This window comes from Ochotona princeps, chromosome 4, assembly GCF_030435755.1.
Source record: "Ochotona princeps isolate mOchPri1 chromosome 4, mOchPri1.hap1, whole genome shotgun sequence".
Lineage (NCBI taxonomy): Eukaryota > Metazoa > Chordata > Mammalia > Lagomorpha > Ochotonidae > Ochotona > Ochotona princeps.
In genome coordinates this window covers 3,819,982-3,842,336 of record NC_080835.1, presented here as the reverse complement: position 1 = coordinate 3,842,336, position 22,355 = coordinate 3,819,982, and the positions used below count along the sequence as shown (strand labels likewise).

The following is a 22,355-nucleotide window of genomic DNA, read 5'->3' as shown; positions in this document are numbered from 1 at the left end:
GCGGGGCGCGGGCGATTCGAGGCCGACGCGTCCGCGCGTGCGCGCGTCGGCGGTGGGTCCGCGTTCGGGGGCGGGGGGCGGGGAGTGACGCGTGCGCGTTCCCGTGCGCGCCCGGGGAGAGAGAGCGGTACAGCAGCTGAGGGAGGCCGGGAGGGGGTGGGGGTGGGGAGTGCGGCGGCGGCGCCTGCGCAGTGCGCCGCCCCGGAGCTGTGTGTATGTGAGAGTCTGACGGGTTCAAAATGGCGGCGGCTGCTTCGGCGGCTCCTCCTGTGTGAGGGAAACAACACCCCTCCCCGGCAGCGGCGGCGGCGGCGGCGGCGGCGGCTCTCAGAGCACCTTCCTAGCGGCTAGGCCCGTCGCCGCTCTCATCTCTCCTGGGCAGGGGGCGCTCCGGGAGGAACGGGGGGCCACGCCAAGGGGGCCCATCCTCCGGAATCCCCTCCTCTGCGACTGGGGGAGTAGCCCGGGGTGCTCGTCCCGCAGCGCGGAGCCCCCCGGCTGAGGGGGCGACGCCAGGGGAGCCCGGGCTTCCCCCCAGCCCGGCCGCGGCTCGCCCTCTCCGCCCCCGGGGCGTTCCGGGGGGCCCGGGGCGGCGCGGGGAGCCTCGGCCCGGCCGCTCTCAGCTGATCGGGCCGCCGCTTCCCGGGGGGCTCCCGGGGGCTGCTGCCGGCCGACAGCTCGGCGAGGAGGGTGCTCGGCGGGGACGAGCCGGGGACTCGGACTCAAGTGCGCTGAGCGCCGGCCCGGGGGCGGCCGGGGCGCCGGGGGTCCTGCTCCCCTGTCCTGACGCCTCCGACCGCCGCTCTCCAACGCCCGAAGAGGAGGTTGGATTTCAGCAACTATTTCCTCTCTCTTTTTTTTTTTCCTCCGGGTCGTTCTGACCCTCTCTGGATACTGGGTTTGATCTACGGGAGAAAAAAAAAAAACCCGAAGACGACGTGTGGGATTTAATTTTTTCCCTCGTAGTTTTTGGAATCTTCTCACTTGGACAAGAACTCAAGAGCAAAATCCCCGGTGAGCCTCCCCCCCTCCTCGGGAAGTTTGGGTCCCTGGGCTAGCCGAAGACTAAGTTTCTTTTATTTTTTTTTGTTTGCGTCGGGGTGAATCCTGGAGCTGGCCTTTCCCGGGGTGGTGGGTGGGGGGATTGCTTGCAGTCTTTGGGGGCTGGGGTAACTTTGGCGGGGTCCCCGGGCCTGGCTGCTCCCGAACTCCGGTCCGGGGCCTCCTCCCGGCGCGACGTGCGCCTGCAAACTGTGTCGTGGGGTCCTCGGGTGTCCCCGGCACTTTGGAGTGGATGCGAGGAACATTTGAAGTGTAGTAGTTGCCGTCATCCAGGTCTACAGACAAAAAATGAAAGCGCTTTCTGGGTGCTGGAGACTGGCCGGCGCGCCAGCTGGTCTTTAATTTTGGGGGGTGGGGAGGGGAAAGGTGTAATTGACTCATGCCTTTAGATCGTAATCCTTTCTAGAAAGACTTGATCCTAAGGAGAGGGGTGGCGTTTCTGTCCCCAGCTCGCCACTCTCGGGGGCTGGTTTCCGAGTTGGGGCACGGAGTTGGGGCTGGCTTTGGAGGCGGCGACTTGTGGGGTGGACGTCCGGCCCTCGCCCCCGCGGGTCCCGGAGGGTCGTGCGCTGGGGGGAGCTCTTTGTGCCCCCTTGCTTTGCGGTCCTGTTTCTGTACCAGCCTCGCCTCTGCCCTCGTGTAATTCCCGCGGTGGGCATCTGGCTGGTGTGGTGCTGCCGCCTTGAAGAGGCGCCTGGCGAGGTGTAGTCCTGAGGTGGGGGAGGTCCCGGGAACTGCAACCCCGCAGCCTCGTCCTGCTGGTTCTGCCTAGGCCCTGCCGACCTGGACCGGGCACCCTGCGTGCGGGCCGGGCTGGGGGAGGCCTGGCCGGTGGGAGGAGGGGCCCTCACCGCCCCGCTGCCCTGGTCGCCCAGGAGGAAGAGGAAGGCAGCCCTGGAGTGGCGGGGATTTCAACAGCAGAGTGAGAGATGGAACCGGAGGAGGAGCGCGTCCGCTACAGCCAGAGACTGGTGAGTGAGAGCTGTGCCCGCAGCGCCCAGGACCACTAATATGTTTCCATTTGAACCTATGCTAAATTAGAACTTTTCAAGTGGCTTTTTTTTTTTTTTTGCACATCACAGGAGAGAGGGGAAGGCACATTCATCTGATTTTTTTGTTGTTGTTATTTTTATTTTATTTTTTTGTCCTGCCGTCAGAGCCTTGGTGTCTGTCCTGTGTGGAAATGGAGTTGTAAGCAGCATTTAGCCTCGATAGGAGCCCTTGCACACCTGAGGGATTGGTGGATTGCAGTGTGACCAATGTCCTGCGTGTTCAGTGCTGGGACTGTCAGCAGTTAGACTGACTGCTATGGAATTCTGTGGCAGAACAGAGAGGAAGGCTCCGGGGTAACTTCTCAAGATAGCTGCGTTGGGTTTGGGACTCTGAGGTGGAGAGAAGCCCGGATTGTTTTGGTTTGAAAATGAGCACTTTGGCAACGTGGGAGGTTTGTTGGAGTGTTGAGTGAGGACAGGTAGAATACCCGTGCTGACCAAAGTCTGTATATGGGGAGGGGGCCGGCTTAGCCGGACCCTGTTGAAAGGCTTTGATTCACGCGTGGAGCTGCCGTGGCCGGGTACTGCTGAGACCCAAGAGCTGCCAGAGACCATTATCAGTGCTGTTAGCATTTATTCGTGTCCAACAGTTGAGGTTGTGTTTGCATGGTAGGGTGTGAGGATGGAGTATGTGAAATGTGCTCAACTGAAAGGCCTGCAAGATTGCTGAAGGAATTTATGATGGTTTTATTTGGCTCTGTAATTTAGACTGAATTTGGAGGGAAAGAGATTTGGTACTCTAAGCCATTTTCTGAGGTTCGCTACTCTCGGAGACCCCCCTTGCCACCTCTTGACGGAGCTGAGGAGCCGCTCTGGCCTCACTGAGGCAAGTGTGCCCCCCAGGCACGTGCGCACCGAGCCTGGGCTCCTCTCTGAGCCATCCGTGTTGTCACAGTTCTGATTCTTTACCTCTAACTTAAGAAATTAAGAGTCTCAATAGTGGAAATTTGCCCATATAAGGCTTATGTCTGTTTTGATGTTTCTTGAAGTGTGCTTTCTTTGGAAACAGAAAAAATAAGGATGCTGTGCAACTCACTAGTGGTTTGTCCTATAGGGAATCTGTTCTTGTCAGGTCAAGGTTACAGAGTTGTTGAATTGTTAGGTAGACCCGAAAGATCCTACAGGATCCTGCTGGACCCCTGGAATCCTGGGGTCCAGCCCAGAAGAGCCTCTCGGCAAGCAAGGTAGGTGCGGTTGTGAGGCATCGAGGCTATGACTCCTGTCCTGGTCGGTTGTGTTCTTCAGTTCAAGGTGATGGCTACCTGTTGCACACTGCAGCCCCTTCCTCGTCCTGTGTGTTTTATGTGGTTACCCTATGGCAGCAGTGTTACCACGAGCCCGGGCACCTGATGCGTCTCTGTGTTGAACAGTGCTCTCACAGTGAAGGGGTGGCTGGTGCTTCCTAAGGTAGTTGACAATTTCACCTCGAGTGTGATTCCCTTACATAGCATAACTTGAATGAGAGTGTGTTGGCAGCTTATTTCCGCGGCAGTCTGCCTGCTGAAGCTTCAGGTGGGGAGCGCTCGTGTTAGAGTTCTTGAATGATTTAGATAGGAATTGTGAGACTGACACACAGGATGAAGAACTGACACTAAATGAAAGTACTGAGAAACTTTGTTTTTCCTTGTCTACAGAGTAAATACTCATCTTTTATAGTTGTTAACCATGTATAGATGTGTGTTTTTTTTAAGGGATAGAACTTACCTTTGTTTTCAAGTAATTGGTTGTGGAACATACAGTTTGAAAGATAAACAAAGTGACAGTTTAATTTGGCCTCATGATTCCCATGTGTGTGGGTCCTGCAGGATGTCTGTGTAGGGTAGTCTAACATGGCATGTGATGGTGTTACTGCTTCCTGCCGTGCAGGAAGGGCCACCGTGAAGTCAGTGGCCTCTCCCCGTCACGTAGCTCTGGATAATGTGGAGGGAGAGCAGTTCCAGCTCAAAGTCAAGTCTAAATTCCTTTGGGGCAAAAATGACCCAGGATCCAGTACTGATCCTAGAAGACATAACAGTAGTGAGAATTGACGTTTGCATGGATCCCTGTGAGAACCTTTGTTTTAGTGATGTAACTTTGTTAAGTGCATAACTGAGTTTGGTGAAGCAAATCTTTTTTTAAAGGCTTATTTATTTTTATTACAAAGTCAGATACACAGAAAGGAGGAGAGACAGAGAGGAAGATCTTCCGTCCAATGATTCACTCCCCAAGTGAGCGCAGTGGCCGATTCTGTGCTGATCCGAAGCCAGGAGCCAGGAACCTCTTCCAGGTCTCCCACATGGGTGCAGGGTCCCAAAGCTTTGGGCCGTCCTCGACTGCTTTCCCAGGCCACAGTCAGGGAGCTGGATGGGAAGTGGCGCCCATATGGGATCCCGGTGCATTCAAGGCGAGGACCGTACCCACTATGCTATCATGCCAGGCCCAATAAGTTTTTTTTTTTTTTTTAAGATTTATTTTATTTTTGTTGGAAAGTTAGATTGATAGAGTGAAAGAGAAAAGGAGAGAAAGATCTTTCATCCGCTGGTTCACTCTCCAAGTAGCCACAATGGCCAGTGCTGAACCAATCTGAAGCCAGGAGTCAGGAGCTTCTTCCAGGTTTCCCACAGGGGTCCCAAGGCTTTGGGTCATATTCCACTTCTTTCCCATGCTAAAAGCAGGGAGCTAGATGGGAAGCGGAGCAGCCGGGATATGAACTGGCGTCCACATAGGATCCCAGGCATGCAAGGCCAGGACTTAAGCTACTAGGCTACTGCACCAGGCCCTACAAGTCATTTTTTTTAGAAATCAGAAATACCTAATTGAAAATGTTGTCTTGTCTTTTGCCTGGCTTTGTTGCTGGCCTATGACACATGGGAAAGAGTTGCACCTGTGGGGTGTGTGTGTGTGTGTGTGTGTGTGGATGGATTTGGGCCCGTGCCGCCCCTTTTGGAGTTGGAGTACTTTGCAGCGCTGCAGTTGGTGCTAAAACATGATCAGAGTGAATGAACAATGTTTGGCTTCTCTTAAGACTGTGATTTTTTCCTGGTGAAAACTGGAGTCCTTTATGTATGGATTCCCAGAGCAGTTGTCTCCGGCTCAGTGTGTGTGCCTCAGGAGGCGACATGCCGGAGGGTGTGCAGTGGCTTTGTTGTCCTGATGTGGAGGTTCAGTTCAGTGTTGTTGGAAGGATTCACTTGTAGGGTCTGGGCGAGGAACACCGGCAGATACTAGGAATGGAACTTTTTTGTTTGTGCAGTTGCGGTGGTGTGGGTCTTTTTCACTGTCTGTGGATTTAAGAATTCATGTACAGAGAAGGATCAGCATTCCCAGTTTTTAATTCTGATGTAGTAGATAGGTATCATTTGTAATTGGTGAATTCTGTGTTTTGAAACTCCAGTAATTCTGCATAATTATTGCCTAAAAAGTGAAAGGGAAAATACATTTCTAAAGTAAGTGTGTAAATTAGGAGTTCTGTTTTGTGTAGTGTGTAAAATGTTGACTTGTTTTAACTTGGAACTTTTAAAATTTTTATTGGAAAAGATCAGCTTTGTTGTATATTTTTATATAGTGAATTGTAGCACATGTAATTTCGTTTAGTCTGGAAAAACCTTCCTGGCTTCTACCAAAGGCAACACTCAAATCAGTGTAAAAGTGAAGACACTGTATTTCGGTACAAGCAGTTATGTTGTCCGGGTGTTTTTTTTTTTTTCTCTGAAGTTCACTCAGCCTGGTGGTCTTTATCTGAAGAGGGAGATGCTGATTTATTTGAAATTAAGTTTGCTTGTCAGTCTTGATGATGAGATTGAGAGATTTTCCCTTGTCACACATTAAATCCTGCTAACATGCCTTACTTATGATCATCTATAAAGTACCTGAATTATCTGTGTGTTATAAGGTGCTGGGGCCCTGACATGCTGGTCAAATGCCAAGTTTTTCTTGGGTTACTCTTGAAATTGTCGCCCCAAATTCAATATCATCTGCCAAGTACAACATTCCAAGGCATTCCTGGTTTGGTCACACTCAGGTCTGCAGCCAGGGATGGATGAGGGAAGGTGACTGCCTGAGCTGTGTCCCTCCTGCGCAACAGTGCGGTATTTGTTTAAGGACTAGCAAGATGCTGGCTGGCGATGTCATCTGCGCCCGCAGGTGTTGGGGGCGTGCCCTCTCCCGAGTGCCTTGTTGGGTGCTCCACAGTGCAGTGGGAGGGAGTCGGCTTGCCATCCTTCTGCAGTAGGACACCTTTGGACACCACACTGCAGCCCTGGGCTTTCTCTGGTGCTTTGCCCAGCCCTTTTCTGCTACCATACCCGGGCTTTGTGTATAGCTTCCGGCTAGGATGTACGCTTCCAAGGAGGTGGGCCTTTACCCGCTTGGGCTGTTAGGTGCTTCCAGCAGTGTCCACACACAGCACACTCAGGAAATACTTGTTTCTGTTGAACCTTCAGATACTCCTGTCACCAGTTTCTTGAGCACTAGGGATAGGCCACTGGATGGAGAAGAGTGTGGGATATGGGTTGAGCATAAGTGTCTGGGTTTGGGGATTTTTTTTTTTAATTAATTCATTTGAAAGGCAGAATGACAGAGGGTGAGGGGAAGAGTTGGAGATCTTCTGCTGGTTTGCTCCCTGAGTGGCCGTGCCAGGCCAAGGCTGGAGCCCGGGAGCGATAGTCCAGGCCCCTCTTGGACAGTGGGGACCCAGGAACCTGAGCTCTCTGCTGCCCCCCAGCGTGAGCCAGGGAGCTGATTCTCAGGTATACAGTGTGAACCTTGTAAGAGGTGTTTAATCACTCCACCAAGGGCCTGTCCAGGTAGTAGAGTTTTACAGACCCTTGATTTCTTTGATTGTGGGGATCAAGTCTTGGGGATGGGCCATCCCTTAGCGCTTGGCCAAGAAGGCAGAGTTGGCAGGGGTAGCAGCGATCCTTAGGCCCAGGTTTCCCAGTTGTTTCCCTTCAGACCAGCACGTCGTCTTCAGTGTATTTCCTACAAAAGACAAATTACACCACTGTTAACTGTGGTAAGTTGGAGACTAAATACTTTCTCTTTTTTGAGACTACTTGAAAATTTTTTTTCTTCACACCCTCAATGAGATAGCCTCATGCATTTGATAGCTAGTGTTATAAAAAATTGGCAGACTTGGAGCTTATTGCACTAGATCTGTCAGGCAGCAGAATTGTGCAGTTCATGTGTATATCCAGTCTTTTATTCTTTCATGTCATTCATTTTCCTGTTTTCTGTTTTAAATTTTAGGTTCTTTGGGGGTTTTCTCTGTCTCTGAGTACTTGGTAAAAAGTTAAACCCTAAAGATAAAAGGCAGCCAGTAGTGACCACACGAATGGTTTGCCAGATACAGTGGTGAAGGCCTCCTTCAGGTAGGTAGCGAGGAGGAGGGATGAGGGTGGCCTTTCTGGTGTAGAGCAAGCCGCAGTGGCACCTCGGCCTGTCCTGCAGGCGCCCGGCCAGAGCGGAAGGTCTGTGCAGGAGGCGCGCTGGATAATGCCGGAAATGCGTTCTGAACAACACAGGAGTGTCCTGTTGGAGGAGTAATTGTGGCAGGCTCCTGTCAGGGAGGTGTCCAGAAGGAATGGGTCACCTTCTGAGGTACTGGGAGTTGGTTCTCCAGCGGTGCTGCTCTTGGCAGGCGCATCGCCATTGCCTGCACCTCTGCGGACATGCTGGAAGGGCCCTTCTCCAGCCTGCCGAGTTGGGAACTCTGGAGTTGGGGCCCAGCCTCCGTGTTGGAATAAGCCTGACTCTGAAGTCTGCGAGCAAGTGAGAGCCACTGCTCCGAGGTGCAGATAGAACCAAGCAGAAAGGAAGAGATAGAGCCAGTCGTGTTGAGAGCAAAGAAGGGGCACCAGCTGATGGCTGTAATGGATACTAGCCTGTTCTGGTGTAAAAGAAGGCTTAACGCGGGGACTAAGCCGTGAGTCCTGTATCGGCCACGCTAGCAGCTGTGGTTGTGGACGGGGACAGGACGGGGAACTGGACCGAGTGCCTTGTGAGGCCTTTAGACAGGCAGTGCAGTAAGGGCCATCTGGCTCACCTGGGACACCAGAGGAGAGGGTTGGAAGGGGGACGAGAAAGGGAGAGGGCGCAGGGTTTTTGACATTTAGAGGCGTTAGCAGAGTTCCTAGACACAGAAACATTTCTGACTGACTGTGGGAGATGGCCCTGGTACCTGGTAGGGATGCCGACAGTGTCCTGTCAGGCACAGAACTCCATGCCCCTGCCCCCAAAGAGTTAGCTGGACCCAAACGTCGGAGATAAAGACATCTAGGAGAGGTTGTGTCTGCATTTCTGTCCTGCTTATTTGATGTCTTGTTACAGCTTTAGACCTAAACCAAAATCCCATGGAAGCTGTCTGAGACTTTGCCTAAAGGAAATATGAAGTGTGTGTTGGTTGAATTTTCCCCAAACAAACTTTATGGTCATGGAAATCCTTAACCTGATTGCAGATTTTCTTGTTACTCCTTTTAACATAGCTGAGGGTCAGCCTACTTCAGTAATCTAAGCACTGAGTATCTTTAAAAAAAATTGTTTATTGGAAAGGCAGAGTTAGGGGAGAGGAAAAGAGAGGAAGAACTTCTTTCTGTTTGCTGGTTCACTCCCCAGTGACCATAACAGCCAAGACTAGGCCAGGCTAAAGCCAGGAGCATCTTCCTGATCTCCGCTGTGGGTGCAGGGGCCCATGCGCTTGGCCTGTTTGCCCTTGCTTTCCCAGGTACAGCATCTGGAAGCTGGGTTCAACGTGGAGCTGCCAGGATGTAAGCCATGTCCATATGGGGAAGCTGGCATCCCAGATATCAGCTTAACCTGCTGGCCCTGCATGCAGTGTCTTACTGATAACTAAATAGGAGCAAGGGATTTCTTTCTATATCACTCCTAGATAAGGACTGGTATAATGGCTCAGTTGGTTAATCCTTTCCCTGTAAGCACCAGTGTCCCAAGTGCCAGTTCAAGCCCTGGCTGTTCCACTTTCCATCCAGCTTCCTGCTTGTGGTCCAGGAAAAAGTCGCAAAAGATGGCCCAAAGCCTTGGAACTCTGTACCCAAATGGGAGACCCAGAGGAGGCTCTTGGCTTCTGGCTTCAGATCAGCTCAGCTCTGGCCATCACAGTCATTTGGGGAGTGAACCAGTGAATGGAAGATATTTCTTTTTCTGTCTTTCCTTCTTTGTAAATCTGCCTTTCCAATAAAAATAAATAAATAAGCTATTTATAAAATAAATAATAAATAAGCTATTTATTTTAATTGGAAATAAAAATAAGTTATTTATTGAGATAAAAGCTGTGGTGTTAATGTGAGTAAATACTGAAGCATTGTGAAGTGCCATATGTGTGGAATGCTGCTATGAGGCAGTGTCTGGGGCACTTAGGGGAGACATCAGCGTCACCCAGCCCCCATCCGCCTCTTAAATCCCTGAGTCACAGATGTCATATAGCTAGCGCGCTCTGTCGCCCTGACCGTGAGCTTCAGAGAAAGTAGTTGTAAATGTAGTATTGTGTGGTGTCCTGTTCCCGGTGTACTTCCAGTGTCGCCTCTGGTTTTTATTGTCTTAGTTTTATGTTCATCATAACTCTCGGCGTTGTGAGAAGTTGAACAGTGCTATTGTATTAAACAGTTCCAGAACATGGCCCTGGTGTGTGTCGATCTGTGAAAGGTTCCCCCTGGTCCTGCAGCACACAGTCCATGGTGGTGGCCCATGGCCCAGGGGTCGAGGACATCAGAGGAACTCGGGAGAAAAGCATGAGAAGTAACCCACGTTCATTGAGTGCACCGTCAGCCGTGTCTGGGGGTGCTGGCCTGCGGTCAGCCAGCTGCACATGAAGACTGTGCAAACCACGTGTCTGCAGTGTATGTTGAGGCCTACACAGTGCATGACTACCGCAGAGTGCCCATGCAGTGTGCCCTGTGTGGGTTAGCTGTAGAGCAGGCTGAGCCCTCTCAGTGTGTGGAAGTAAGTTCCGTGATGCTGGCATAGCAACAGAACTGCCCGGCAGCACCGTTCTCAGAAGTTGGCCGTGCTTGGAAGTGGTCATAGCTGTATGTGCTAGCTTGACTCTCAACTGCAATTTGAGGTAGGCTCTGTGATTCCCATTTTACAGGCTTGGAAACAGGCCTAGTATAGTTCATAACTTGCTCCAGATGATCCAGCTAAGAAGGGATGGAGCTGGGATTTGGGTTTCCAGGCGTGTTAAACTGTACTTCCTCTGATCTGTTGGCACAGTTTTTAAAAATGTATAGCTGATGAATTAGGCCCAGCAATTTACTTAATGATTGTTGTTTTAGAACTTTGAGATAACTGTAGTTTCAGAGAACACTGAAGGGCTTGAGGTTCCAAGTGTGATGCTTGCAGAATGGCGATTACTCCTTGAGACTCTGGGCACGGATCAAAGATCTCCCGAGAAAACAAGGGGGTGAGCAGCCAACCTTGTGTTCAAGGGGCCCAGATCTGGATCAGGAGAACTCTCGAGGTGGGAAAAGTGGCGGAAGTGAAGTGAGGGGAACTGAGAAGGTGCTCTTCCATCCCCGGCCTCAGGAAGCTCTCAGCCCAGAGGAATGAGGGAGGTAGCTCAGTGGTCCTGTCACAGCACTTGGGTAGGGGCAAGGTCAGACGCGAAGCTAGTTCCTACGGCAGTAATGGGAATTACAGTTGGTGCAGAGCTCCGGCCGTGAATACAGGGTGCAGTGAGAGCATCATAGTGTGAGCTCATCTGGACCTCAGAAGCGGGCTGAGGCGTCTGTGAACACTTGCGGAGCGAGGCCCTGCAGGTGAGTCAGGTAATCAGGCAAAGGAGTAACTGTTAGCTCAGCTGAAGCCCACACTGCTGCAGTCAACAACCCCACAGAACACCGAGAACAGTGTGGAGGGATGAGAGTGGAGGACAAAGGTGGTCAGGGGACCTGTGAAGCGGTATTACCTTGTGGGTTGTAGAGTTCAGCAGTTCAGCAGAGGAGTGATCCATTTCTGCTGTTGTTTGTGGCTGAGTGAGGAGGAAGGATTGGGAAGAACCTTCTGCAGCAGTTTAGGTAAGATACATTGTGGTATGTTGACAGAGTCACAGGGGAAATAGTTTGAAAACTAGGAAATAGAAACATGGGACTTGGTTCATTGAATGTGCCAAGAGTAAAGGAGGGCCCTCTGCGGTAGCCTAGCAGTTGAGGCCCTCACCTTGTACTTGCTGGGATCCCATATTTGCTCCTGTTCTAATCCCAGCAGCCCCACTTCCTATTCAGCTCCCTGCTTGTGGCCTGGGAAAGCAGTCCAGGGCAGCCTAAAGCCTTGGGATCCTGCGCCCGCGTGGACAGTTGGAGAAATACAGCTTCCAGTCAATATTGAAAAAAATTTTTTTAAAGGCCTTGGTCTGTCCTTGACTGCTTTCCCAGGCCACGAGCAGGGAGCTGGATGGGAAGTGGAGCTGCCGGGATTAGAACTGGTGCCCATATGGCATACCGGCACATACAAAGCAAGGGCTTTAGATGCTAGGTCACCGCGCTGGGCCCTCAGGTTTTTTTTTTTTTTTTTTTTTTTTTAAGATTTATTCATTTTATTACAGCCAGATATACACAGAGGAGGAGAGACAGAGAGGAAGATCTTCCATCCGATGATTCACTCCCCAAGTGAGCTGCAACGGGCCGATGTGCGCCGATCCGATGCCGGGAACCTGGAACCTCTTCCGGGTCTCCCACGCGGGTGCAGTGTCCCAAAGCATTGGGCCGTCCTCAACTGCTTTCCCAGGCCACAAGCAGGGAGCTGGATGGGAAGTGGAGCTGCCGGGATTAGAACCGGCGCCCATATGGGATCCCGGGGCTTTCAAGGCGAGGACTTTAGCCGCTAGGCCACGCCGCCGGGCCCCCTCAGGTTTTTTTTAAAAAAGATTTGATACAGGGCCCTGTATTTTTAATTTTTTAAAAAAGATTTTTAATCCCAGAGACCCCACTTCCTATCCAGTTCTCTGCTTGTGAAAATCTTCCTCTCTCTCTTCCTCTGTATATCTGACATTCCAATAGAAATAAATAAATCTAAAAAAAAAAAAAAGATTGGAGAGGCAGATTTTACGGAGAAAAGGAGAGATAAAGAGATCTTGAATCTGCTGGTTCATTCCTGAAATGGCAGATCTGGAGCCAGAAGTCAGGAGCCTTTTCTGGGTCTCCCATGTGGGTACTGGGACCCAAAGCCTTGGGCCGTCCTCCACTGCTTTCCCAGGCCACAAGCAGGGAGCTGGCTCAGAAGAGGAGCAGCCGGGCCCAGCGGGCACAGTAGCCTCATGGCTAAAGTCCTCACCTTGTGTGTGCCGGGATTCCATGTGGTTTTGGTTCGTGTCCCTGCTGCTTCATTCCCTTCCAGCTCCCTGCTATGGTTTTGGGACCCTGCACACACATGTGAGAGCTGGGGGAGGCTCCTGGCTTCAGATTGGTTTAACTCAGCTCCGGCCACTGCAGCCGCTTGGGCAGTGAGCCGGTGGACAGAGGAGCTTTCTGTCTGTCTCTCCCTCTCTCCGTAAATCTGACTTTCCCTATAAAAGCAAATAAATCTTAAAAAGAAAAAGGAGTGCCAGTTTAACCTATTGCACCACTGCCACTGGTGCCCCATTATGTATTCGTGTTTATTTGAAAAGAGTTACACAGAAAGAGATCCATCTCCATATGCGGGTTCACCCCCAGATGGCCAGAGCAGCCAGGGCTGGGCTGTGGGCGTCGCAGGGCAGCCGTCCTAGCGGCAGCAGCGCTGCACCTTAGTTTGTGTCCTTTTTATTTAAAGACTTATTTTTATTGCAAAGGCAGATAATGCAGAGAGGAGGAGAGACAGCTGGATTAGAAGTGGAGCAGCCAGGGCAGGAAATGGCACTTACGGGGATCCTGGTGCCAGGGGCTGAGTGAGGCTTAGCTTACTACACCATGGCATTGGCCCCGCTTAATGATATTATTAGAGACTCCCTGCTCTGTGTTATCCCCCACATTTAATCCAGATTTAACTCAGACTTAATTTTAAATCTCTCCTATCCTTCTCCTTGTAGTTCACTGCCATGGACCCTGGGTTATTGTAGGGAGGAGGGTGTGTCTTTTCATGACTTACTGTCCTGCATGTCCAGCCCTCCGTCCCTGCCTGGGATCATTTTCCCACTCGGTAAAGTCAGTGGTGATGTGGGACAAACACTGGGCTCTGTGACTCCTGGCTCTGATGTCAGCTGGAAATTCTGTGATATTTGGATAGATTAACCGTGATGAACAGTAAAAGTGAAATTGACCTTTTGGAAATAGTGTATAAGTGTTTGGTTAATTTTAATGTTTTTTTTTCCATTGTAGGAACAAGCTTGTTGGCTGGTAGAGACCTCAGTTGATTTATAAGCTTGTTTTCTTTTTTTAAAGACTTATTTATTTATTGATTAAAGATTTATTTATTTTTGTTACAAAGTCAGATATACAGAGAGGAAGAGAGAGAGGAAGATCTTCCATCCAATGATTCACTCCCCAAGCAGCTGCAACAGCTGGAGCTCAGCCAATCCGAAGCCAGGAGCCAGGAGCTCTTCCAGGTCTCCCACGCGGGTGCAAGGTTCCAAGGGTTTGGGCCGTCCTCGACTGCTTTCCCAGGCCACAGGCAGGGAGCTGGATGGGAAGTGGAGCTGCTGGGATTAGAACCGGCGCCCATATGGGATCCCGGGGCATGCGAGGCAAGGACCATAACCATTATGCTATCGCGCAGGGCGCTCTTTTTCTTTTTCTTTTTGAAAGATTTGAAGACTAGGAGAGACAGACAGATCTTTGATCCGTCGGCTTACTTCTCCAATGGCCGCATTTCTTAGTCCTTTTAAAATAAAGTTACCTTTTGATTTCATTTTACTTGAATTTTTTTTAATTTTATTGTATTGTTGTTGACAATCTTTACATAGTTAATTGCGGTTAAAAAAAAAAGGTTCAGGGGGTATAGGGAAGTGGGTAATACTATTATGTCCATATTGTTTCCATCGTGTATCTGAGGTAAAGGGGGATACTGAGGGAGAAGCCCACCCCAAGTCCCGGATGTGGGGCATGCTCTGAGATATTTGCTCAAGTGGTTTTAATAGTTCTCCAGTTATGGATCGCTGCCAGTTTTCACTCGATGAGGTCGTCCACTGATTGATATCGTCCATCATAAAGTCTCCGTTTGCTCCATATTTCGCTGGCAACATACAGCTGAGATCAAGTATTGACCTGTTCTGTCTTCTGTCTTTTCTTGGTTAGAGTTCTGAGTTCAGCAGTTCGATTGGGGAGATCTCCAAAGAAACCTTGAGGTATTCCCAGACCAGATTCTTGTATGTTCTAGCAAGCACAGGGCCCCAGCACAGTCCATCTCCACGATCAACTGCTGGTTGCAATTGCTGGGTTGGTTCTGTTTTCAGTCCCGAGTTGCACTGGAACCAATGGGTGCTGCAGTCCAGTCTGGTTCTGCCCAGCACATACTCAGCCCTTACATCAGCCAGTGGGAGCTGCAGCCTAGTCAGAGCAACCCACAATAACCCCCACCAGGCCCATGTCCTACCCTGGTTTGCCAGTATGTGTAGCAGTAGACCAGTCTGTCCCCCATCCCATTTGGCTCTTGTACTTGTCAATGGGTATTAAAGCTTAGTTCTATCTAACCAACTCAAACATCCAGCCCTCACGGATGTTGTTGAGTGTCTCTCTGTCTAGCCACCCCAGCCCCTGTCCTAGTTTTCATGCCCTCCCGCGGGATTTTTACTTGAATTTTTAAAAAACATTTATTTTTTATTGGGAAGGCAGATTTTACAGAGAGGAGATACAAGTAGCCTCAATGGCTGGAGCAGAGCAGCTCCGAAGCCAGGAGCCAGGAGCTAATTCCAGGTCTCTCCCACCCAGGTACAGGGTCCCAAGGCTTTGGACCGTCTTTGCTTTCTCAGGCCACGGGCAGGGAGCTGGATGGCACGTGGAGCAGCTGGGGCTTGAACCAGGGTCCATATGGACACCTGCACATGCAGTGCAAAGACATAGCCACTAGGCTACTGCCTTGCGTTTCTTAACCCTTAGCCTGCTGGTTTTTCCAAATGGGAGGTGCTGTCCCCCTGTGCTCCCCCTCCCTCTTGCCCTCCAGAGCCCCTTTGCAGTACTGGGTGTTGAAGGAAACCTCTAAGCTGAATCTGGTGTTCTCTCCCTAGCTCTGCAGATAGCACACTGGGAACAAGGTCGTTACATTTCTGGAGGGTAGCTTGCCGTCAGGGCGGTGCTCTCCCTGGAGGGCAGCAGTGCATTTTTGCCTGGTCTTCTGAAAACAAAGAATGCAATGAAGTATGCAGTGCATTCCCAGATTCAAATGGTGGTCTGCACTGGGTCCAGAGGAGGTGGGCTGAGGAACAGGAAGTGGTCCTATCGGGCCACCCCGTGTGTCCTGAGCGTCAGGGAAAGCAGGGGACAGGCTGCCGTCCCATGACTGTGGCTCCGCTTGCTTTCATGCTGTGCTCCCCAAGCTGCTGGCGTACTGAGCTGGATTTCCTAAACTGTTTGCAAGGTCATGGTCTTAAGCAGTCATAGTCAGGGTGACTTTGTGCAGACAGCTCCTTTGCCTTGCAGAGCCAAGTGCTGGCCTACGCGGAACCCGCCTTTGGACTCTAGGAGACGGAGCCATGCCACTAGCGTTAATGGTATATACAGCGCCATGGTGTAGTGGCTAAAGTCCTCGCCTTGCATGCTCCGGGATCCCATGTGGGCGCTGGTTCTAATCCCGGTGGCCCTGATTCCCATCCAGCTCCCTGCCTGTGGCCTGGGAAAGTAGTGGAGGACGGCCCAAAGCCTTGGGACCCTGCACCCGTGTGGGAGACCTGGGGAAGGCTCCTGGCTCCTGTCTTCGGATTGGCTCAGCTCCAGCCGTTGCGGTCACTTGGGGAGTGACCCACCGGACAGAAGATCTTCTGTTTGTCCTACTCTCTGTAAATCCACCTTTCCAATAAAAATTCAGTCAATCAATCAATGAATCAATCTTTAATAGACTTCCTGTTTAGGGCCCTCTGTTTCCAGGAAGGGGATTTAGACATGGCGTATGGTGTGCTGAGGCAGGCGTCATGCCTTACCTCAGAGCTTTTTTCCAGGAAAGTATTTCTTTTGGTCAGATCTTTCTATTTTGAGGGTTGTTGTTTTTTTTAAGATGTTGAAGATGTAACCAAGCTAATAGGTTAAACATTTTTAAAGATTATTTTATTGGAATGATTTACAAAGAGGAGAGACAGAGAGGAAGATCTGTCTGCTGGTTCACTCCCCAAGTGATCGCAGTAACCAGAGTTGAGTCGACCCGAAGCCAGGAGATGGAGCCAGGAGCTTCCCCCAGGTCTCCCATGCGGGTGCAGTGTCCCAAGGCTTTGGGTCGTCCTCGACTGCTTTCCCAGGCCACAAGCAGGGAGCTGGATGGGAAGTGGAGCCGCCGGGATCAGAACCAGCGCACATGGGATACCAGCGCGTTCAAGCCTAGTACTTTAACCACTACGCCATCGCGCAGGGCCCTGTTTTTTCAGCATTCATTTTACTTATTTGAGAGTCTCAGTTACAAAGAAAGGGAGAGTGATCTTCCATCTGCTGGTTCACTGCCCAAGTGGTTGCAGCGCTGCTAGGGCCAAGTCACACTGAAGTTGGGAGCTTTTTCTGCATTTCCCATGTGGAAGCAGGCTTGTACCAGCTTCTGTGGCTTTCCCAGGCACATTAGTAGGGAACTGGATCAGAAGTGGGGCAGCCAGGACTTGAACCAGAATGCATGGAAAGACAGATTTACACAGAGGAGACAGAAAGATCTTCCTTTCTGGTTCACTCCAGGTGGCTGCAGTGGCTGGAGCTGAGCCACTCTGAAGCCAGGAGCTAGGAGGGTTCACTCCAGGTGGCTGCAGTGGCTGGAGCTGAGCCAGTCTGGAGCCAGGAGCCTGTAGGGTTCACTCCAGGTGGCTGCAGTGGCTGGAGCTGAGCCAGTCTGAAGCCAGGAGCCTATAGGGTTCACTCCAGGTGGCTGCAGTGGCTGGAGCTGAGCCAGTCTGAAGCCAGGAGCCAGGAGCTGCTGCCACTGCTCCTTTTTTTTGTTTCAAAGATCTATTTTATTTTTATTAGAAAGTCAGATAAACAGAGAGTAGGACAGACAAAGAGGAAACTCTTCTGCCTGTTGATTCGCTCCCCAAGTGGGTGCAATGGCCGGAGCTGCGAGGATCTGAAGCCATGAGCCCAGAGCCTCTTCTGGGTCTCCTGTATGAGTGCAGGGTCCCAAGGCTTTGGGCCATTATCAGTTGTCTTTCCAGGCTGCAAACAGGGAGGTGGATGGGAATCGGGGCTGCTGGGATTAGAACCAGCACCCACTGGGATCCTGGTGTGTGCAAAGTGAGGACTTTTAACTGCTAGGCTACCACGCTGGGCACAGGAGCTTGGGGCCATCTTCAACTACTTTCCCAGGCCACAAGCAGGGAGCAGGATTGAAAGTGGTATTTAGGGCCCGGCGGCGTGGCCTAGCGGCTAAAGTCCTTGACTTGAACGCCCCGGGATCCGATATGGGCACCGGTTCTAATCCCGGCAGCTCCACTTCCCATCCAGCTCCCTGCTTGTGGCCTGAGAAGGCAGTCGAGGACGGCCCAATGCATTGGGACACTGCACCTGCGTGGGAGACCCGGAAGAGGTTCCAGGTTCCCTGCTTCGGATCGGCGCGCATCGGCCCGTTGCGGCTCACTTGGGAAGTGTATCATCGGACGAAGGATCTTCCTCTCTGTCTCTCCTCCTCTCTCTGTATATCTGACTTTGTAATAAAAATAAATCTTTAAAAAAAAAAAGTGGAATTTAAGGATGGATCAGTCAGTTGAGCTGTTGTACTGGGTGGGATTTAGTTACTAGGACCTGCACGTTGGTGGCCAGTATCCAACATTTCTTTTATGTTTCTTAATCCTAGATGAATTTGCTGACAATTTTTTTGTAAAAAATTATTTTATTTTTATTGCAAAGCAGATATACAGAGGAGAGACAGAGAGGAAGATCTTCCGTCCGATGATTCACTCCCCAAGTGAACACAACGGCCAGCGCTGCGCCGATCTGAAGCTGGGAACCAGGAGCTTTTCTAGGTCTCCCACACGGTGCAGAGTCCCAAGGCTTTGGGTTGTCTTCGACTGCTTTCCCAGGCCACAAGCAGGGAGCTGGATGGGAAGTGGAGCTGCCGGGATTAGAACCGGTGCCCATATGGGATCCTGGGCCTTTCAAGGCGAGGACTTTAGAGTCTGGCCATGGCGCTGGGCCCGACAATTTTTGAAAATTTTGATGATAGTAAGGGTGGGGATGTTTCTCCTGGGAGCCAAATAAGGCCCGCAGAATCATCTGACCTAGTCCTGCCACAACTGTGGGAGGGACTTGAAGTTCAATGAATGTGTAACAGGTAAGTTTTGAAATTTATAGTTACGCATTGCCTGTGAACGCCATTATGAGTATGCAGATGGTCTTGGACAGGGCTGTCTTCAATTGAGGGTAGTGGTTTCAGAAGCTGTTCAGCAGTGCTGCTGCTTGGTTTGATTTTTTTCCTGTGTTTTGTTTTCATTTTGTGATGCAAGGAAGGAAGAGGAGCTGGTCGAGGAAGCTCCCATCCAGTTGTTCATGCCTTAGATTCCCGTCGTAGGTGCAGTGTGGTCAAGGTGAGGCCCCGAGCTTCTGCCTGACTGAGCTGTCACTGCTGGTCCTTGGGAGTTGACAACTGGCATACCTGGGGTGTGAACCCCCACTGCTCCTGTGTGGAGAACAGCATTGCGGGTGTGCTCCAAGTGCCTGTTTCCCGAAGCTCCCTCCCTCATTGCTTGTTTATTTAAATGTTGCAGAGAGAGAGGGAGAGACAGACCTTCCATCCTGTGGTTGACGCCTCAGGTGGCCATAGTAAGGGTCTGGGACAGGCCAAGGCCAGGACAGAGCCTCTTCTGGCTCTCACATGGCTGACAGGGGTCCAGGAGTCTGAGTTGTGTTCAGTGACTTCTCTCAGGACTCAGCAGGGAGCAGCAGCTGGTTGGATGCTGTTGTCCTCGCTGGCAGCTTCACCTTCTGCTGCAGTGCACAAGACAGAACTGTCGGGGTGTGTGTGCGTGTGCAAGTCCTTTCTGTTAGTGGACACTTTCCCATCTTGAGTGGCTAAGGGAAGGTACAGTACAGGTGAACCCAGAGTGTCCAAAAGTAGGGGTAGGGACCCGGCACCATAGCCTAGTGGCAGATGTCCTCACCTTGCATCTGCTGGATCTCATGTGGGTCCCTATTCGTGTCCCAGTTGCTCCACTTCCCATCCAGCTCCCTCCTTGTGTTCTGGGAAAGTAGCCGAGGACGGCCCAGATCCTTGGGACCCTGGACCCGCGGGGGAGACCTGGAAGAGGCTCCTGGCTTCTGGCTTCGGATGGGTTCTGCTCTAGCTGTTGCAGCCATTTGAGGAGTGAATGCGCAGATGGAAGATCTCTTTGTATCCCCTTTTCTCTGTGTATCTGTTTTTTCAATAAAAATAAGTAAGTCTTTCAAAAAAGTAGGGGTTGGTTTTGTTTTTCTTTTTTTCACAGCAGATAAACGTATTTAGCTGCCTGCTATTCCGTGGAGTTCTGTTGGCAGTAGGCATCTGTCTCATTCCAGTACACGGAGGGTGTGTATGCTTTACTTCCTCGAGCAGGAATCGCGTACTTTACTGATGGAAACCTGGCTGCTGGCTTTGGATCGGTTCAGCTCTGGCTGTTGTCATTCGGATGGTTAACTAGCGGTTGAAAGATCTTTGTCTCTCCTTCCCTATGAAATCTGGTCTACCTTTCTAGTAAAAATAAATCTTTGTTTTTGTTTTTTTTTTAAGATTTGTTTTTTTTTTTTTTTTTGAAGATATACAGAGAGGAGGAGAGACAGAGAAGAAAATCTTCCGTCTGATGATTCACTCCCCAAGTGACCGCAATGGCCGGTGCTGCACCGATCCGAAGCAGGGAACCAGGAACTTCTTTCTGGTCTTCCATGGGGGTGCAGGGTCCCAAGGCTTTCGGCCGTCCTCTCCTGCTTTCCCAGGCCACAAGCAGGGAGCTGGATGGGAAGTGGGGCTGCTGGGATTAGAATCGGTGCCCATTTGGGATCCTGGAGCATTCAAGGCGAGGACCTTAATCATTACACTGTCGCACCGGACCCAAAATAAAGTAAATCTAAAAAAAAAAAAGGTAAGAATGTATTGCGGTATTAGAAAGACATTGGACCCAACATGGTGACATAACAGGATAATCTGCTTGCAGTGCCAGCCTCCCCTGTGGGTACCTGTTTACATCCTGGCTGCTCTGCTTCTGTTAGCTCCCTGCTATAGCCTGCGTGGTGGAGAAAATGGCCCTGGACCTTGGGCCCCTACAGCCACATGGGAGACTTGGAGGGAACTCCGCTCCTGGCTTCGAATTGACTGGACCTAATGGAAGCCAGAACCAGGAGTCTCCTGTGGGTGCCGGGGGCCTGGGTGCTGGGGCAGCTTCTGCTTTTCCCATGTCATTAGCAGAACGGTGGTTGGGAATAATTGTGGTCAGGACAGAGGGACAGAGCCAGCACCCCAACAGCACTGGGCCCAAGATTTGTTGATTTTTGATAGAACTAGAGGGAATAGAATGGCAAGCTGATAATGTGTACTTGAAGGGAAATTGTTTATTACAGAGCGAAGTGATGAAGTCTTGGCAGCAGTAGGAGTCGTGTCTTAGGTGTGGCGTTGTTACCTTTTGGCTTCTGAAGACGTACTCTTGGTGGAGTAGTGCTCACACAGGAGGGTGCACAGACCAGGTGTGTATCAGGGAATAGTCCAGCAAAGGCCTGTGGGGCTGCTGTTCAGTCGGGGTGTGGTGGGGGCACTGCCTCCGAAGCCGCCTCCTGACCCTCCCAACTCAGTCCTGGCTCTTGGCTCTTCCCCGGTGGAGACGGCTGCTGCCCTTAGAAGTACGTTTTTCTTGATTTTGAACATAATGACATTTTTAAAAGTACAGTGAAATTGTTACAGTAAAACGAGATACATTTTCCTAGTGTCCATTGCTGAAATTTCCCCACCTTTCTATTTTTAGAAATGTTTGATTGATGTGTGAAACCCAGTTAACTTGTAAATTCACTCCTTTTTTGCTTAAGAAAAAAATCTGGTCATTTGCCATGTATAATTTCAAACTTTCTGGATTTTGTAAGTTGCATACCCACAATGTCATTTTACAGAATGGAACATATGAAACAGTTAAGTGTGCAGACCCTGAGTGCTCAGTGGGAGGAATTTTTACTTTGATCACAACTTAAAATGAAGTCAGCAAAAAGGACATTTTTCATCCCTGCCCAAAGTTCCCTGGTGCCGCCTTACAGTTCATGTTCTTTCCAGCCTTGTCTGATTTGTATTGCCATGGACAAGTTGCTCTTTTCTCTTCTTTTTAAAAAAGATTTATTTATTTTTATCTGAAAGGCATATTTACAGAGTCGGAAAGAGAGTCAGAGAGAGCGAGCTGAGAGCTCTTCTGGTTCACTGCCAGATGGTTGCAATGGCCAAAGCTGATCCAAAGCAGGCGCTTCTGCCCATACAGGTGCAGGGTCTCGTTCCCCAGATGCATTGTCAGGGAGCTGGGTGGGAGTGGAGCAGCCAGGACACTAACCGGCTCCCATGTGGGCTGTCAGTACCACAGGCCTCATGCCTCGCACCGTAACACCAGCCTCATGTTTCTCTCTTTAATGTGTGTGTGTGTCATGGTGGGTTTTTTTGGCCATTACATTTCTTTTGTTTGTTTAGTTTTTGGATTTATTTATTTATGGGCCTGGCATGATGGCTCAGTTGGCTAATCTTCCACCTCCAGTGGCCAGGATCCAATATGAGTGCCAGTTTGTGTCCTGCCTATACAGCTTCCATCCAGCTCCCTGCTTATGGCCTGAGAAAGCAGTTGAGGATGGTCCCAGGCTTTGGGGCCCTGCACCCATGTGGGAGACCTGGAAGAAGTTCCTGGCTCCTGGCTTTTTGGAAAGGTAGATTTGCAGAGAGAGGCAGAGAGCAAGATCTTCCATCTACTGGTTTACTCCATAAGCAGCTGCAGTGGCTGGAGCTGAGCCGATCTGATGCCAGGAGCGGTAGCTTCTTCTGGGTCTCCCACATGGGAAGTGGAGAAGTTCGGACACAGAGGGGTGCCTGTATGGAATTCTGGTATTTGCAAAGGGAGAATTTAGTCACTGAGCCACCGCACTGGACCTTTCTATTAAGATTTTAAAAAGTTAACATTGTTGGGGCACAGTGGCACAGGCAGGGAGCTGGATGGGAAGTGGAGCTGCC

General features: G+C 50.7%; 1 protein-coding gene across 2 annotated transcripts in view; it reads left to right on the top strand.

Annotated features, from left to right (window-relative positions):
* The first annotated feature begins 759 nt into the window (after positions 1–759).
* KDM2A (lysine demethylase 2A) overlaps positions 760–22,355 on the top strand; it is a 93,945-nt gene continuing 72,349 nt past the window's right edge. The window contains exons 1-3 of one of the 2 annotated variants that reach the window (XM_004598199.2): positions 760–1,014; positions 1,938–2,033; positions 7,341–7,462. Coding sequence is in view for 1 of the 2 variants with exons in the window: in XM_004598198.2 (XP_004598255.2) it covers positions 1,992–2,033 (42 nt within the window). In the remaining variant the exon portion in view is untranslated. The remainder of the gene's footprint in view (positions 1,015–1,937; positions 2,034–7,340; positions 7,463–22,355) is intronic. The other variant, XM_004598198.2, reaches the window with a different exon arrangement.